This window comes from Natrix helvetica (assembly GCF_964273705.1).
Source record: "Natrix helvetica genome assembly, chromosome: 5".
Taxonomy (NCBI): domain Eukaryota; kingdom Metazoa; phylum Chordata; class Lepidosauria; order Squamata; family Natricidae; genus Natrix; species Natrix helvetica.
The window spans coordinates 53327862-53347632 of NC_138551.1; the positions used below are offsets into that span (position 1 = coordinate 53327862).

The 19771-nt window shown below is 36.6% G+C and overlaps 1 protein-coding gene across 1 annotated transcript in view; it reads left to right on the forward strand.

Annotated features, from left to right (window-relative positions):
- The window catches only part of CFAP58 (cilia and flagella associated protein 58), a 68950-nt gene extending 50086 nt beyond the window's left edge, over positions 1 to 18864 (forward strand). Inside the window, exons 16-18 of the mRNA XM_081954192.1 lie at positions 14952 to 15071; positions 16608 to 16741; positions 18469 to 18864. Coding sequence (XP_081810318.1) covers positions 14952 to 15071; positions 16608 to 16741; positions 18469 to 18589 — 375 coding nt within the window. The 3' untranslated portion in view covers positions 18590 to 18864. The remainder of the gene's footprint in view (positions 1 to 14951; positions 15072 to 16607; positions 16742 to 18468) is intronic.
- Positions 18865 to 19771: the final 907 nt, after the last annotated feature.

A 19771-nucleotide genomic window follows, 5' to 3' on the forward strand; every position in this document is an offset into this window, starting at 1 on the left:
CAGCTGGATTAACTTTAGTATAGTAGATTGTTTCATCTTTGCCAACTCAAAGTCTCTTTCCCAAGGCTCTCACGGTGCATCAGTGCCACCATGATTCAGGTTAAATGTGTGATAACCCAGAAATTACAGTGCATTATACTATTGAGCACTTTTGCTGACATGGCTCTTTATAGTCCCTAAACGTAATTTCAGCTATAAATCCTGGAAAATCATTAAGCAAGGGCTTTGTTATAGCAGGAACTGTATAGCTCATTTAGCAGCTGCCACTGTCATCAGACTGATAATAAATCCCACCTGGGTTCTATCATCCACAAAATCTTCTACCTGGGGCTGAATTTATAAGGCACTTGAATCAGAAATACTGCAAATGTGCTGGCCTTTTTTTTAGCAGCAGTGCTTCCATCTGCATAGTGGACATGGCTAGAGATGAACCTGTGCCAAAATCAACAACTGAAAATCTCAGCATTGGTGCTGACATCATGTCTTGTGCCTGGAGGCTGGGGGGGGGCTCCAAAGAGGAACAACAGGCTTCAGCTCAACTCTGGCAAACTGAATGGCTTTACGTTTTGGGGTCACCTGGATCTTGGGATTTACTTTATTTAGCTCTTAATGGGGTGGAGCTCCCCCAGAAGACTCAGTGTGCAGTTTGAGAGTTCTTCTGGATTCAAAAGTCCTACTTGATAAAAAAAATGTAGTAATTGTTGAAGGCCTTTCCACAACTTCAGGTTATACGCCAATTGTGCTCATTCCAGGATCAGGATATCTTATTTTAGTCATCTCCTGCATGGACTACTATAATGTGGATTGGCCCACTCCTCAATATTCTATTTTTGACAAAATACCTTCTATGGTTTTATGTACTGTTCTGGGTTTCTATGTCCTACTAAAGTTTTAACTGATAAGCAATTTAAGAAATGAATTGTAGTTTACCAACTGGAATGGCTAACTTCATCCAACATGTTTACTATGTTCTACACAAGCCCTATAACATTTACTGGTAGAAATAGTTGAAAAACATACAATTTTGCTTAGTGGAACTTTCCTGCATAATTTTCTCTGACTTCGAGCAGAGAGGAAGAGAAGCAGGAAATCCCTGTAATTCCCCCCCCCCCATTGTTAATGTAAGCTGTTTTTCATTGTGCACCTACAGCATTGCAAAAATCTATACAATATTTATTTGTAAGCCTGCATTAAAAATGCATAGCTGCGTACTTGCATGTGTATTTACCAGGTTAATAAAAATAAATCTAAAATGGAATATGCTACCCTACTTTTTTCAAAGTGTGTAGCTTCACAGTGGTTTGTGCTGACATTATAAAAACAAATGCGTTAGAAATGACCACCCTTTGTTACACAAAAGCAACATTATGCACTAGAGCGAGACACTTGATCATATGACAGATATAGCAGATACGGTGCCTAATTCATTACTGTGTACTCATCAAGCAATAACTGAGTTAGGAAAGCATAGCTACAGTGGTATCTCAAAGCTCTGAGGCAACTTTGCTTATGTTTCTAATTTCTTGAATTTCCCAGTATCAGATTTTTTTTTGTTTTTTTTGTTTGCCACCAAGGGTCCATGGTTAGTACTAGAGGTACTTCACTTGCTTGTTTGGAAGTGTGATAGATTGGGTAATAGATAGGCACACACAGCTTAACGGTAACAACAGCTCTTTATTAAGTACAACAAGTGAGAACAATCCAGCGAAGGTTGAGCCTGACAGCAGCCCTTTTATAGGGAGCTGTCAGACCCTTTGACCAATAGGATTAAACCTCTGTTCCCGCCGGAACAGAGGATCTTGGTGGAAACCACTGAAGTTAGAGCAAGTATCGTAACACCCCTCCCCTCATGGATGGAACAATCCTACTTGTTACATAGTCACGCAGGTAGGCGGGCTTTTGGGTTGCTCTGCTTGACCTGCGCAGTTCAGTAGGAGGGGTTTCCTTGAACAGGTCGGAAGGACCTGTGTGCTCCGCAGCTCCACTTGGTGGAAGCTCCTGGAACCTTTCACAGGCCGCGACTGGAGCTTCTAGAGCCGGTTCACTCGGAGCTCGCTGCAGGCCTGCAACATAACCAGATAAGTTTCCTCGGGCTTGAGTTGGCCGTGGAAGGAGTGAGTGTTTGCTCTGTTTGGATAGGGCTTTGGCTAACTTGTGCAGGAGTTACCTCTGGTTGTCTAAGAGTGGAGTTGGAGAGGTGGTCACGGAGTTGGTCAATATGCCTTCTCCAATTCCTACTGTCCTCAAGCTCTAGGAAGTAAGAGTGAGGGCCAGTGATGCCTATCACTGTGGCAGGAATCCACAGAGTTCGCTCGGCATAGGTATGGGCGTATACTGAATCCCCTATGTTAAATGTCTGAATCTTGCTTGTGGAGTCTGGGGGCGATGAGGCAGAATTATTGAGGTGTAGCCAGTCTAAGCGGGACCTTAGCCGGTGACCCATAAGAAGCTTGGAGGGGCTTCTCCCTCTAGTGACACTGGGTGTGATGTACTGAATTAGCAAATAGTGGTCCACCTGTGTTTGCCAATCTCCCGGGCCCATCTAGAGAGGGCCTCTTTTGCAGATCTCACCATTCTCTCCGCCTGACCATTGGAGGCCGGATGGAATGGCGCGACCCTGAGCTGCTAGGAAGGTCACAAATTGCATGGCCGTGAATTGGGGCCCATTGTCAGAGACCAAGATGTCAGGCAGGCCGTGCGTGGAGAAAAGTCTCCGTAGCACCTTGATGACCACTTCTGCCATAGTGGAGGTCATCAGGACTACCTCTAACCATTTTGAGTAGGTGTCCACAACTACGAGAAATGTCTGGCCGTGAACTGGGCCAGCAAAGTCGATGTGCACCCTAGACCATGGTGCTTGAGGTCGCTCCCACTCCTTAGCGGGCGTCTCTGGAAGAGCTGGTCTGGACTCCTGGCATGGTGTGCAGGTAGCTACCCATTCTTCGAAATCCCTGTCCATGTTAGGCCACCACACGGGAAAGCAGTTTCCCTTTTAAAATTTGATATTATCCCTAACTGGCTAAAAGTCTGGCTTATTTAACTATATGTTCAGATTAATGAGCCACAGTAACATCTCATCCATTTTTTAATTTCAATAGAAGAAAATATATGAAGCTTAAGTTGAATTATGGATTCTCTTTAAGCAATGCAGATGTTTAATTAATCAAGTAGGTAATATTATCTGGGCCAGCACTGATGATGTTACATAGCTGAGTAGGGAAATGTCTGCAAGCTAACAACCAAACACATGGAGCACAAGGGCTCCACCATTTCCTAGTCATTCAAGTTACCTATTCTCAAAATTTAAATAGAGCACAGCCATAACCATAGTACAGAAAAGTGACTGTGAAAATTGACAGAACAGAATAAGAATGAGCAAGGAATTTATTTGTTAAAGACTACTATTTACAGAAAGATTCACAGAGAAGTATTTTGACCTAGTCCTAAACTAGGTCAAAGCATACATAAGCTGCATGTTGTAAGATGGGTATCTTCCAGTCCCTCAGCATAAAAACAACTTGTATTTTGTCCTGCTTGTTGTGAATGTTCCTTTATAAAATGGAATTGGTGAATATGACAAGGATATTTTTCATATCATGTGACAGTTAAGAGCTCATTTAACTGACCTGCTGAATTTATGAAGACCAAAACTGGAGATTGGAGGAGAAATCAATGAAAATTTTGAGCATGCTATCTCCATTTCCATCTTTGCATATTTAGCACTAATATGTAAAGAAGGATTCCAAGTACATTTGAAAATGAACACGGTTAGAAGCCTAGAGTCTTTTTGGTATCTTCCTGAATTTTTAAAGATCTGAAGTGGAGCTGGCATACACAAAGACATTTGGCGATTCTGCATGAGCCTTTTCTCCTTTGGCATGTTTAGAAAAATGCTTAGCTAGAGTTTAAGATGCTGTATTTTTTTTAGTGTATTATTTTAATACCAGGCTTGGAAATATTACATAAAGGATGTCCAGATTTCACTTTCAATAGGAACGTAGACTGAAAGGTTCAAGATGACATAACTTTATTCCTTGTTCATTATATAATGTAGGGAACAATAGCCAGTTCAGCTCAAAGAAAGTTTAACCTTTGAAGTTTAAAAGAAAGGTTACTAATTGTGATAGACAAGTCTTGTTAACAATTTCATAAATAGATAACATCATCTACCACTTCAGCCTTTCTGTAAATATCTCCACAAAATGATTTAGAGCTTTGACTCTATTATTAACACCAGTTGTTCTGCCACAGCCAGTATAATGGGCAACATTACAGCTGCATTTTGTTTTCCCAGCAAATCTAATTAACCACTTGGTTTAGAATGATTTTTCCTCAGAAAGTGGCAAGTCATTATAAGACAGCAGCAACAAGTTTAGAACTGTTTTCTGCATTATTTCATGGAATAGCTTTTATTTATTTGCTTGTTTTCTTTCCAAGCCATTCTTTCAACTAAAACAAGACAAAGGGAGCATTAAAATCTGTTTGGAAAGATGAGAAAACACGCCATAAAGATTCCTGTTCTTAATCATTTATTATCCTAACAAATAGGTAAAGGTTTGGCAAATACAAAGTAAAATACAGAATAGATCTGCATGTCAGAGTTTTAATAAATTATGGCCCATTGGTCCAAATATAGATATATATGCATATGTACGTATGAGTCATATTGGTCTCTTATATGATTCTATTTTGGGGTATGCAAATAATGGGCAAAACAAACACATTTATCTGTTGCCTAATAGAAGTAATCATGAAATCCATGAGCAGCTTTGCGTGTGTGCCATGAAGAAAGTAAAATTGTTGCTCTCTATTTCATATAAAAAAGAAAGGGAAAAGAACAGACCTTGTAATAATATGATGCTATGTGAGGGACTATGGTTTGTCAAAGAAAACAAAAAACTCTCCCTCCCCAAACAAACAGAAAAACCTCTAAACTGTCTATTCACAATTACTAAAATGCATACTGTATAAAAACAACCTGAAGGTGTAATGATACGGTCGTAGTTTTGCAATTAGATGTCCCCCCCCCAATATTTCTGATTATGGCTGGATGCTACCATATCTGTTGGAGTGGAATAGAAATAGATAAATCCTAAGTGATGTAGATAATCTCTAGAAATGTTATCTTAAAATGCAGCCACGTTTGACCCAGGCTGTTTTGATTCATGATCTTCTTACATCCAAAATGAGCATGGAGTGAAATTATAACAATTGTCCCTTGTAAAATGTCTAGCTATTGAAGGTTTTTTTAAACAACCAGGTACCTTGAAACAGAATGACTTGCATAAGCTCAGGGACTGATAGAAAGAGTTAGGATGTAATGCCATTGGAACTAAAAAAAAACCAGATAAAATATGTAGCATTAAGAAAGAGAAACTCAGCTATTCTCCTGTTTAAAAGAAACCAGTGAAAGCATGAAAAAACTGAATCAATTCTAAAATTTAGCTAACATCATCAGACCCAATAGGTCTGAGACAGGGGTGGGTTCCGGCAGGCACTACTGCTGGTTTGCTTGTGTGCAATGCAATTAAAATCATTCTGCGCATGAGCAGAATTGAAAAACAAGATGGCCCTGCCCGGGGAACCAGTTTGGGGGTGTGGCAGGCCTGGGTCGCTGCCGGTTCCAGTGACCCAGGCCGCCAAACTACAACTGGTTCGGTTGAACCAGTCCAAACCGGTAGGAACCCACCACTGGTCTGAGATAATTTAGTACTTAGATAAAGTTATGTAAAGATTCAAGATGGATACACTCAATTTACACAAGTCCATGCATGTTTGAATACAATAAGAATAACAACAACAGCAACAACAACCATACAATGTCTTGCTATATTAAGTTGTAAAACAGTTTTTGCATAGATTAAGCATGTTGTAGAAATGCCTTAGTTAAAACAAAACATGCTGCCATAAATTTGATGTTTAATTAAAAGATTACAGGGGTCGTAAAAAGGGAATTTTTATATTATATATTGATTATTGTAAATATACAATAATATAATAATTAAGCACATCTAATCCAACAGACTTGTCCAATATATATGATGTATATAATTTAACAGCATCAAAACCACCTATATTGTGTTATACCTAATATCCTTATCTACTAAACAATGTGATCTTTACATCACTTCTCATTCTTGTAGTACACTGCAAAAGCAGGACTTTGGTTTTAAAACAGTCTTCCACAAGACTGCTGGTGTAATGCTTTCTGAGTTGAAATAGATTCATTTATAGTACTGCAGTAAATATTCTTAAATTATAGTTAAAAGTTGCTTTTTAACCATTGCTTGAGAATCGTTTTGCTGATATGGGTCATTTTGCAGCTCAACACATTTACTATTGCTCTATCAACCAGAAAAACTTTTTGTTCATTCCAGAGACAAGTTCTGGTTCAGATTTAAGGGAAGAAGAAGGTTTCTCTAGCATGAAACTGATCAGTTATCACTAACATTTACAAGAGTGCAACAATGTTAATTGATGATAATTATATCCATATAAAATAAAACTAATAATGCTTTTTAATTCAACTTCTATTAAATACATGATAGCAGTGGACAGATATATAGATGTAGCTACAGATACAGAAACATACATATGCATGTACATCAGAGGTGGGTTCCTACCAGTTTGGCCTGGTTCGTCCGAGTAGGTGGTAACTCGGCCGCCCATGCACCTGAACTGGTTTTATTGTTGGCGGCGCCATCTTGATTTTTGCTTCTGCGCATGTGCAGAACAATCTCCATTGCAGAAATGTAATTCCCCCCCTTTCTAATGTTCTGCCCATGCGTAGACCTTTTTAGGTGTAAATACAGTATGCACATGCACGCCAGTAATGCCGGTAGCAACCCACCCCTGATGTGCATGTATGACAGTGGTGGGTTCCTGCTGGATCGCACCGGATCACACGCTCCCTTTCGGCGCTAAACCCGGAAGTACGGTCTTGCCCCGCCCCTGGCGACGCGACAACGCTTGCCTGCGCTCCACCAGCTCGGCTGGGAACGGAGACGTTTCCTCAGCGGAGCAGAGCGCCTGAAAGGGACGCAGGCTCAGCCTGCCAGGCTGCCACCACTCCACTGAAGACATTGCTGAGCAGAGAAACGTCTCCGTTCCCAGCCGAGCTGGTGGAGCGCAGGCAAGCGTCGTCGTGTCACCAGGGGCGGGGCCAGAATGTACTTCCGGGTTTAGCGCCGAAAGGGAGCGCGCGATCCGGTGCGATCCGGCAGGAACCCACCACTGATGTATGAGTACATATTCATGTATGTATGAATTCTATATCTTTGTAGGGTCTGTGCCAGTGAACAAATGAATGAAGGAATATAGAGAAGAAAGATAATAAAAGTGTACAATTCATGAAGAAAAAATTATGTTTAAAATAAGAACAGAGCCTTAGTAGAAAACAATAGAAATGGAATAGTTTACTACAAAGATGTTCTTGTTTCTTTTCTAGCCTCCAGCCTTTTTCTTAACATAACTGTTACTTAAATGAAGTTTAGAGGAGATTAAGAATTTCGGCTAGTGTCTGCCCATATAATTTATATAAATAATATTCAGGATTCTTTTTTAGAAAAATCCCAGCAAACTGATTTTGTTTTTCCTCAGGGTGCTTAAAATATTCTGTGGTTCTGCTTCTGTGTTGGGTCATGAGACTTCATTTCTGCATCTGTCAATCAATTTATTCTAATATTTTTTTTATTCCTCCTTGTTCAGGATGTAAACTAGTTACAAACTTCTCAACCCATTTTGCAAATTCCTTTTGTACATTTCTTTTTTAAACTCTGTTTATGCAGCATGCACTAAAATGTTCATTCTTTTTATTGAGAACATTTTTTTTTAGTTTAGTTTGCCTAAACATTTTCATGGCTCAATATATGAAAATAATATAATGTTTCTCCTTCCCTATATGCTAAAACATTTAAGAATGCTTTTATAGGGTTTATAGTCTCTTTGAGAAAATCAGTTAATTAAAAAGAACAGATAATCCTCTATTTACAAACACAATTGCAATTTCATTCTATATGGTCATAATTCTGAATTCATTCTCCTGAATAGGTGTGTTTAGTTGCAAACTGGCAAAAACAGCCAGAAACTGTAAAAAAAAAGGTCATAAATTGGTCATATGACTGTGGGATGCTGCAAGTGGTCATAAATAGAAGCTGATTGCCAAGCCCCTAAAATGCAATTAGGGAGTAGGTGGAAGCATGACATTTTATGATGGCTGAAAGAATTTTAGAGATTGTAAAGCACCCTTTTCGAGGTTGTCGAAACTTCAAACAGTCATTAAATTATTGTTGTAAGTTGAGGATTACTTCTATATAATTTAGTATTAAGAGTTCTAGCAAGCATATCAAATACATTTGCTACATAATCAATTCAACAACAGCTTTCACCTAAGGATATGTAAAACTCACCCATTTGATAATGAAGCCCTTCACTGAATTCTGGAACATCCTGTTCCCCCTCTGGTATTTTAGAGACTGTTAATTTGACTGTTCTGGAAGCAAATTCTATGAATTGGAACTAGTTTAAAGTATTCTGCTCATATTGGAGGATTTACTTGTAGATATTGCCAAACTGCTCCCCAGAAATTCAACAGGATCTGAAGGAAAAACAGTATGAAGTTGTCCAGAAGATTCTAGGCTCAGTTTGATGAGTTCTGTACATAAAAACTTCTTGCCACATTTTTTGTTGATAACTGTCTAAACAAAACAACATCCTTCCACTCTTCTTCATAGTAAACATGATTTCTATGAAATTTCTGTAAGTTCCAGAAAAAGATGCTCAATAATAAGATTAAATGGTATTACTCATCAGGGAGCCCAAAATTAAAGCTCCAAGTAATGGAGTTAATGACCTTCCTCTGGGGTGCAGAGATTTACTGCTAACCCTACTTCTAACCCTATCACAAAAGGTTTATAGGTATTCCCTACTCTGTTGGTGCTTTTCTGGCACAAAAAGAGATGAAACACATAATAACAACACATTTGTCAGTACCTGGTCATCATGCATTTAGAAATGTTTACAGATAAGCACAATAGCACAAATGTTCTGTCAATTTTGATGACCAACTTGACCCATTGCAAGTTTTGGGAGAAAGGGAATTCTGACTAATTTTTTTTTCCAAAAAGTTTTATTGGTTTTTTAAAACATTTATAGGGAAAAGGGTAAGTGGAATGGTTACAAATTTTGGCAGTTGCAAGTGTGGCAGACGCCCCCTCCCTCCAAACTCATAGAATACATCTAAATATAAAACATTAATACATAATCATAAAAAATCAGCATATTAATTCTAGAAAAAATAGTTTTCAATCAATTTATGTAGTTATGATATAAAGTCTAGATATAATTTCATTATAACTTTCGGTCTGTTTATAACATTGTGGTTTTCTTATTCATTTTTGTGATCTGAGCTTTCTCAGTGTTGCCCCTTCACCCCCCGCTGGCAGAGTTCCGGCCCCTCCCGTGTCCTGTGTGACCATTGTGGTGTCTTCTATTTTTTCTAGGTTCGCTTTATTTTTTTCCATAAAGGCCTGTGCCTCTATGGGTGTATTGATTCTAATTCTTGTCTCCTCCCAGAATATCAGCATACCTTCAGGCATCAACCATCTAAGCCACACCCCCTTCTGGTATAGTTTATTCGCCAATTGCGAATAGTTTTTCCTTTTCTCCCTAATTTTTTTGGGGATCTGCTTCAAGATGGTTATCTCTCTGTCATGATATATCAATATTTGCCCCCTTTGTACACCCAGAATTTCATCTCTTGTGCTTTTCCTAAGGAATTTAATATGAACCTCCCTGGGTACATTGTGTGTTCTGGCATATGCTGAATTCACTCTATAGACCAGATCTATTTCCCATTCCATCTGCTGTTTATCTTTATGTATGTATTCAGCTAAAATATTAATCATAATGTCCCTTATATTTTCCCCATCTGCTTCTATTACATTTTGAAATCTAAGATAAAAGGACATTCTCTCAAACTCTGTTTTCATTTGTTGGATGTCAAGTTCTTTGTTTCCCTTCTGTAAAGCCTCTACCCCCCCTCTCGCCTCCGCCACCCCACCCTCCACCAGGTCCAGTCTCTGTGAGTTCTTATAGATTTGGACTTGGTTCTCTTTAATTTCTTCCTTCATTTCGTTTAATTGTTTCTTAATTTCTTCCTGGCCCTGTATGAGTTGCTGAAGCATCTGTTGCAAATCCATCTCTGTACTCTTAGGTTGCATCAGTTCTGTAATCTTTGACTGTGTGGCAGGGCTGGATGTTGCAGATGTCGGTGGAGAAGTAGCAAAGCCAGGTTTTCCAGGGGGTGGTCTTTTTGGAGGCATGGTTTATGAAACAAAGAGATCAGTCAGTGTAGAGACTGGGCAGCTGGAGAAGTAGAGCAGGCAGATGAGTCCAGAAGGCAGAGGATCCAAACAGGTGGGAGTTTCTTTAGTCAATCTAGCAATAGATGAAAGTTTTTTCTCCAAAGAGTTCAGGAAATAGCAATCCACAAGAGATTCCTCTGGGTGACACGGAGACAAAGACTGGAAGCCTGAATTTTAAAGGTGGAGTCAGGTTTCACAGCTCATAAAGACAACGGAAGTGTGCCATCTTGCCCTGCCAGCTTTGGGCTCAGAGGCATAGGAAAAATTTTAAAAGTTCAAAAAGTTCTCAGGTCATCAATAAGTTCTGGAACTAAGTCCCGTGAAAAACACTTTTACTGGGGTGAGGCATCCTTAGTTGGCTCTCCCCCCTCCTCCTTCCCCTGGGGGCGAGAGCAAAATTTTTACAAGCCGCTTGTCCAAGGGGGGGGGGCTTTCCCCCTCCCCTCTAGCCGCTCCTCCAAGGATAAATCCGAAAGATTAACTTTTTAAAATACTGAAAAGTCCATCAACTTAAGAGTAAGGGGATGAAGAGAGGAAGCATCTCACCGCACCGCCGCTGCTTCCTTCAGTTTTACATTCTCCGATCAGCATGGGGCGAGACGCTGACGCGCCCTCCGAAACTGCTCCCCGGTGCCTGGAGCAAAGCGGAAAAGCCCCCACCAGCCGCCGCTGGTGCCAGAGCCTTCCGCGAGCCGCTCCTTCGGCAGGGCGCCTCTCCGGGGTGTCCTGTGTCCCCCCGAAGACGGGGGAAGCCCACCGAAGAGCGGGAGCGGGCAAAGTTCTTGCCCGTCGCCGTAGCCGCCGGAACCGGAAGTCAGAATTCTGACTAATTCTTGAACATATTTCTGTTCAATTCTTTTTAAAAAAATATTTTTATAGAGGAAAAAGCCCACATGTTTGTTAAGAATTTTACTCTAAGAGTTTGCAAGTGTAGCATATTACAAATTGGGACACTGGCAGTAGAAGCTGTTTATGCCAAACACATGTTTCAAATATCCATGATTAATGAAAATGGTATTAGATGTTATGTATGTATTTGCTTTGATGCTAAATAAATTACAAAAATTACTATATTTTTAATTAGAATTCATCCTACATGTGTGTGTATGTGTATTCATCCATCCATCCATCCATCCATGCATCTAATCAGTCAGTCAGTCAGTCAGTCAGTCAGTCAGTCAGTCAGTCAGTCAGTCAGTCAGTCTGTCTGTCTGTCTGTCTGTCTGTCTGTCTGTCTGTCTGTCTATCTATCTATCTATCTATCTATCTATCTATCTTATCACCTACCTACCTACCTACCTACCTACCTACCTACCTACCTACCTACCTACCTACCTACCTACCTACCTACCAACCTACAGTACACACACACATTTAATCTATCTCTAAGAAGGGATTTTATGTTTTTATTGGATCAAAATAGACTTTTGGAATCTGAGATTGGTAGATATAATTTTTTTATAATTTTCTTACTTTGTTAATATTGTTCTTGAGACATTGTGTTGCAAAATGAGCCAAGTGCTCCAAATGAGGTCTATTTTTATACCTGAATCTTGAATGAAAACTTCTGTTAAAATTTCCAATTTTAAATAGTATTGAACTTTTATGCCACTTAATCATGTGATTTACTTTAAGACTTAAATTATCCTTGCCAATATTATTTCCTGATTCTTATTGTTATACATTTGTTTGGGTGACACATTATATGTTTGTCCTTCTAGCTGCTCAATTTATTTAGATGATTTTGAATGTTTATTCTGCCATCTGTCAAATTCAGTCTGTCCACTGTTCTTGTAAAACTGAAGCTTGTAAGACTGAAGAGATTGCAATTTGTTTGGGTAAAAATTGAAGTACAACAAAATAAGTATCAAAAATTTAGAAACAGATCATGCACTAATATTTCAATATATTGCACTTAATAAATATATCTTTTACTAAAAATATTAATAATTCACAAAAAAGTCATATGTGTGTCCATAGTTGTTGACACCAATCATTTATGGTATATTTGTAAGATTTGGCAGGAGGGATTTCTATTTTGTCACAGGGAATTAATTGTGGCTAATTTTCCAAAATGAATGTATTTGCATAGTGTAATGAATAGGAATGATATGCCTCAGAGCTTTGAAGTGTTATTAGGAAAGGGTGTGTTCTAACATTTACACTACACTTTGCTTTCTGCTACTTTCTGTGCCCTAAAATAAGGATGGGGCATAACAATGGTAACAAATAATTGATAATGATAATAATGTATACAATGTGTAGTGTCATGATAAGCAATAATGGGATATGAATATTGAATGGTACCCATGAAAGGAAGATTAGAAGCCCTCTTGGATTTTATATAAAGATTAATTAAAAAAACTAAGTTAGATATAGTTAAGTTTTGAATGTTAGGGGGAAAATGTTATGATACAGGATATAGTTAAATAAAGGAGGGATAATGATAATAAGGTATATATAGGCATGGGTACAACATAAGGAAATTGGATGTAAATTGCAAATAATGATTTGGAAAGAAGAATTAGAAAATTTTGTTATTGAATATTATGAATGTTTAACTAGAATAGGACATAAAGATTCAGTGTTATTGGAGGATCTTAGAAATAGTAAATGAAATGCTAGTATGTGGTTATGTATTAAATCTTGGTATATTTTATGATGGAGGACATTTAAACAATTATAGTCAAATGTAAATGGAGGTATGATGATGGAAATATGTATAAATTTTTGAGTTAAAATACTTGAGTTAATATGAATTATATTTGATGACTGTGGAAGAGATGCACAAAAGCTTTTTGTTACCAACTGATACACTTTCTACAGTATGCAAAAAGATTTTATGTGTTGTGTTTGTTTTGAAAATAAAAAATAAAAAAATTCTTTATAAAAAAAATGGTAACACAAAGAAGATACAAGTAACAGGGTTTATTTTTGCCTCTTTTGTTCCTTTTAGTAAATCAAGATTATATTTTTCTGAAATGTTGTGCATGTTAAATAAACTGAATGGTTATGCTCTGTAGAGTTCAATGCACAGATGTATCCAAGTGATTCTTTTATTCTCCCTTTTCTCCTTCATATATTGTGCAATCCATTCTCCCAGTTCCAATGATAATTCATTAGGCACTGGCTTTAAAACCCTCAGTACTTCTTTCTTAGCTACTTTTTAATGTTCAGTAGACAACAATATTAATAGTGAATTAATTAATTTTTTTCAATGAAAGGCTTGAGCATTTTTCCCTCTAAGTGTGTTTCCATGACTAAGTTGTAACTATACATACTAGAAACAAATCTAGTACCAATTTAGCTTTGTAGATAAAAGCATATACGAATAATTACAGGTTACATAGTTTCTTCTGCTAATGAGCTAACAGCGGAAAACTTCAGAGTTTCTGGTTGCTGAGTGGAAAAAGCATTAACATAGTTGTTCTTTCTGCACTCACAGATGGCAAGGCAGATATATTGTCTAGCAATAGCAGTAGCACTTATATACCACTGCATTGTGCTTTACAGCCCCCTCTGAGCGGTTTACAACATCAGCATATTGCCCCCAACAATCTGGTTTCTCCTTTTACCAATATCAGAAGGATGGAATACTGAGTCAACCTTGCGCTGTTCAGGGTCAAACTCCTAGCTATTTGCAGAGTTAGCCTGCAATATTGTATGGTAACCATTGTACCCCTATGGTTCCTATGAATGAATAGATGGATGAATTAGAGTTACAACTTTTCTAACTTGTTGCAGTTGGTTTGTAACAAACCAAACATTCCCAATAACATATTACTCAAATGGCTGCAAATAGCCATTTCCTCATTTTGATCATTATAGGTAAATAACTGATACTGAACTATAAATAAGCATAGGCCAGGCAGGGCACAAAGTACTGTCCTATATATGTCATAAGACATATAACTCTCTTTGACAGAGATATGGAGAAGAAGCTTTGTAAGATGAGGACAAGCTCCTAGTCCAGTTGCCTTTTGAAAAAGCACCTTTGAGATAGTCTACACTTTTTTATAACCTAAGAAATTGAAATTACTTACAATACAATAGCAGAGTTGGATGGGACCTTGAAGGTCTTCTAGTCCAACCCCCTGCCTAGGCAGGAAACCCTATACCATTCCAGACAAATGGCTATCCAACATCTTCTTAAAGACTTCCAGTGTTGGGGCATTCACAACTTCTGGAGGCAAGCTGTTCCACTGATTAATTGTTCTAACTGTCAGGCAATTTCTCCTTAATTCTAAGTTGCTTCTCTCCTTGATTAGTTTTTACCCATTGCTTCTTGTTCTACCCTCAGGTGCCTTGGAGAATAGTTTGACTGCCTCTTATAAATTTACTTTTGTAAATTCCTACATTCCCAGGAGTAAGAGTGAAGCTTCGTCCTCTGGTGATATCATTAATCTGGTTCATTAATATAACAGTGATAAGCTTGAATTGTCCAAAGATTTAAAAACAAGTTTGCTTACTAACTTCTTTACTTTTCAATTCTTGTTTTTCTTTTTTGATGCTGTCACATTTGCACCCTTATTTTCCAAAATAGAATAGGTATAATATTTTGGAATTATATTGAATGGTTTCTTCTAGGAGAAGGAGAAATTGTATGTGGAACTGAAACACATTTTAGCTCGTCAGCCTGGGCCAGAAGCAGCAGAACAATTACAGCTATATCGACACACACTGAGGGAGAAGACAAAACAGCTGAAAGTAAGAAGCTTGAGTTTGTTTTTTCAAACTTCTTGTAAATAAAGCATAGTGATTTCTTCCAGCCTTCTGATTAATAATAACGAAGCATAGATTTTGGTAATTTACAAAAACATTCGGAGGTTGGGTTGAGCATCTAAATTCATAGTGTATGCTAGAAGGATATTGCTATTTTTCTACTTTTTTTGTTACAGTCTCATAAATACTGTTTTGATCTTAGTAAAGGTGTTTGAGTTCAAATCAGAAATTTCAAGCTCAAAACAAAATAATTTCAGTTCAAAACACTTTTGTTAACCAGATCTCCTACTGAAAAGAGAGGCTCTTTCAGGCTGTTGCACAGCTTGAAGAAAGATGTATAACGTAATGAACTTTGTTTTCAATATAAATAGGATGTACTTTTATTACACATCAGTATTTGAAATGGCTTCTTAGTTTTCCTAAAACTTCCTTGTCAGATGTTCCTGGATTCTTGAATGATTCTTGAATGATTGGTTAAGGGGTTTTGGCCCAGCCTTGCCTGGGAGAAGCCCAATACTAAAAACAACAGATTCTGATCAAAATCAAGATGGTGACGTATCCTTATGTCTTCATTGTAGGATTTTAGGAAATGTCTAGTGTAAATAGTTGAAAGCTGAATGCTCCAGATTCATTTTAGTCTGATACAAATTTCTCTTGGAGGCCTAATTTGTTCAGTTTAACAAAAATCTGTAAAAGTAAGGAAGGTTTTGAATAATATTAGTGACTCACATTAAGGATAATTTTAAATAAATATTGATGAAGATTTACATTGGTTTGTTGGAGTTTTCATCTTACCTTTCATACAGGAGCAAAAGACAGCATTAACTCAATTAACTAAAAGCTTGTATAGAAATTTTATAATTGTGTCAAGAGAACCATTTTGTGAAATGTTTATCAAATTAAGTTATGAAAACCTAATTTAATACATAATTGCTGTAAATATAGATCCTTCCATGGCAATTGGAGACAATGCTAGAATTTTATATGCCTTTCAATTTTCTTTTCATTTTAATTTCCTAATAAACCAGTCAAACTATTTTTCTTCTGTTCATAACCAGTCTGCACAAACTGCCTAAGGGGCAGACAGTGATTAGAAGTCCCATCCAAACTCTACTTTCTATAATTCAATGTAAAATAATAAAGAGCCAGATTAAAACATTGTAAAAAAAAGAGATGTTGACAATGAATAGTAATGAGTTTATTGAGAAATTATCTCATATCTTAAGGCTTTTCTAAACAGGATGGCCAAAGTTAGGAGTGAGTGAGCATCTCTAAGGGAATAATTTTATAGACCGGGATAAGAATAGAAAGAACCGTCATTCTCTTTTTTATTTTATTTTTTCATTTGTCCCAATCTATTGGTGCACGCAGCATTCCCTGCATAAGGTTGTCTGCTAAGACACTCAAGGTTCTCCTTGTTCCAAGGATGGATTTGTATCACATTTTTTAAAAACTTGAAATAGCATAAAGGCAAATCACTGATTTGGTGCACTATAATAGGTTTTGTTTTGACTTTTTAAGGTTTTATCTTCTGAGCTGAATATGTATGAATCACAGAGTCAAGAATACAAATACGAGATTGAAAGACTTGCAAATGAACTTCTGAATATAAAGAAGAAATACCTCACTCAAAAACGCAAGGAGCAGGAAAACAGGTAAGAAGTATTAGTAATTGTAATAAGAACAATTGCAAGTATAGCATTTAATGAAAAATGACTCGTTGAACTCAAATAGTGACAGCATTTTTCAAGCTTCCTATGTGGAATAGGTAAATGTGACACATATTCCCAGGATTAGATAATTGAGATTGGCCACAATTGGAATTTTATGTTATTTTAAGTTAAATGTCCCACTTCTCTCTCTTGTTTCTAATTTATTTATTTGTTTTGTCATGCTTCAAAATTTAATACCATTTTATATAGTATCTATATTGATGAGAATATACTTACATTTGGTCTTCTGAATTTTTATGCATCTACAGAATTCACTTGTGGCATAAGACTAAGAAACGTTTTAATCTTTTATATAGTTTTGCAGATACTGAGTTTTCACCAAATGAAAGTATTACAAAAAGTAGACTATTCTTCTAAAATGTTCTCTTCTGAGAATATTTCTGTTTTCTGCTTCACCAATTTAGTTCAAACTAAGAGTGTAAGAGAAATATTACAATGTGGTAGAAACCATAGAACTTTGCTGATGGACTCTGCAACTGTTGTGATAAACAGACCAGGTGGTTTCAAAATGTGTGAATTGGACCTGATTTGTCTCTTCATGAAAATTAAAAAGGGGCAAAGAATGTTGGCTAGTGGGTGATCAAAGATTTGCCTTTTCTTCCACCGCTAAGGATTAATTTTACTGCATAATTTCATGAGTTTACAGTAGTTTTTCTCAAATATTCTAATTGCACCAGTTTTCAGATAGAAATAGCAAGATAAAATAATAGCAATGTCTCCATTGTATGTCACTAATTCAACAACTGCCCTATACAATTTAATTGAACACCTATAAAGATTTGGCTTGGACATGCATGTGTGTATATTACACACGAGTAGTCTCTAATTTTTTCAATGTTATGCAAGTTTATTTAAAATCATCAGAGACATTTTGGCTCTGAGGAAGTGATCTTGTTATTGGAACATTACCAATTGCAGAAAACGATATAGGCATTTTTTAACTTAGCTAGCTGTCTGTTGAATTCAGTTTTAGTCGCACAGCTTTTATATTAAGGTCATATAATTTTTCATTGGTTTAATGAATTTCATGGAACATTCTGTGGCATTTGTGCACTCATGCACAAAAATTGGTTCCTTACATTGCTCTACTTAGTACTCATCAAATGGCTGAATAAACATTCAAATTGTTTTTTTTCTCTTTAGCCTGGTAAATTTAAGCAGTGTTTATTCATCCTATGGTATATATTCTGGAGAACATAACAGTTTAGAGTTATATGCATAGTCTTGGTTTTGTCTCGACAAACACATGAAATTAATACAAAATGTGTTATACACACACACACACACACACACACACATTTCACTTTGCATTCGATAATCATTTGAAAAAAAATACTTATTTTGAAAAGTGGTATTAAGATTAGAATTTCTGAATTACAAAGTTTGCAATTAATTTACAATTATTCAGCTTCTAATGAGAAACGATTTCAAGGGGTTAACAGTAGGAGAGTGATTCATTTCCAATTTTTAATACATTTCAATCAGCAGTTACTTAATTAGATTCAAACAGATGTCTAATTGCCGGTGCTTAAAATATTGATGTATTTCATCAACATATTTTAAATGATCTTTTGATAGAATATTTGCCATTATGAATATGCATCTGATTTCTTTATTTCCCTTCTCTTTTGTTTTTCTTCATCTCCAAGGGAAAAGGAAAAAGCCTTGAGTAACATAGAACATGACTTCTCAGGACAAAGAGCCAGAGTTCCACGCTTCACTGGAGGTGGTTTCCCGCTTAGCAATCCACCTCCCAAAATTGTGGCATAACTATAGCATCAAGACATAATGTCACCTGTTGTGGCATCCCCCTACAGTATATTGCTTTTTCACATATTCTTTGCTTCCAAAGCTCTCTGTGTTCTTTTATACAACTCTGGCACAGGCAAGTTCATGTGAATCCATAAGAAGTATACATCTTACTGCATTGATATCAGTGGATAAAAAACAAAAATAACAGCAACGTAATCTTATATTGCATTTTAAAAAATGCTTGATTTGGAAGTTAGTTCTCTTGAAGTCAATGGATTGCAAAAAAAAAATAATACACTGAGGTTTGGATTAATACATGCAGTTGTTTTAAAGCTTCACTGTTTCCAACTACCTCTTCTTGAATTTACATCCTAAAATCCCAGGAAAATATTTACATTAATACCTTAATAAATAATAAAAATAAAAATTTATAAATGCCATACAACAGCATTAAGTTATAGCAATGTAGTTGTGTGTAATATGCAGTAACAAAATTTATTAGGAAGATAGGAACATGTGAGAAAGCTTGAAGAAACATTTAAAAAGTGCTCAGGCATGAAACTATGTATGACTTTCTATACCTAAACTTCTTTACTTCAGAGATTTTATCATTCAGTAGTAAGTCATATGATGGAATCACTGTATGAATGAAATGTGTGTTAAAATAAACTGCTTTGAATGTGGCTTTGTGTTGAAATGTTTCTTCCTGCCTTAGGGATGAAAATTAAATCCAAAGAGAAATTATGATAAATATTTTTTTTTAAAAGCCAATCTTTTGGAAAGGTCATTGTTTTGGAAGAATACAGAGTTAAATGTTAAAACTATTGTGGGGAATATTAACATGCTTTATTTATAGAAACAAATTAATGTTAGGCTACATTAGATTAGTTAGGAATACTTCTAAAACAATAATTATTAAACCTCCAAAATTATGTATTTTACTTCCTGAAGAGTATTAGATAGCCTTGGGTATCTAAGGTTTTGATAGATATAATTGTAACAATCTATTCAGTATATTTACAACTGTATAAGCAAAATATGAACCATACAATTCTTGTACCCTGTTTCTAGGGATTAACAGCTTCAGAAGAAAATATTCTCAATGCATAATTTATAACTTTTAGATTTAGTCCCATTAACATGAATTGAAATCATTTGGATTCAGATTTTGCTTTTGAAGTGTCTAAATTGTATAGCTAT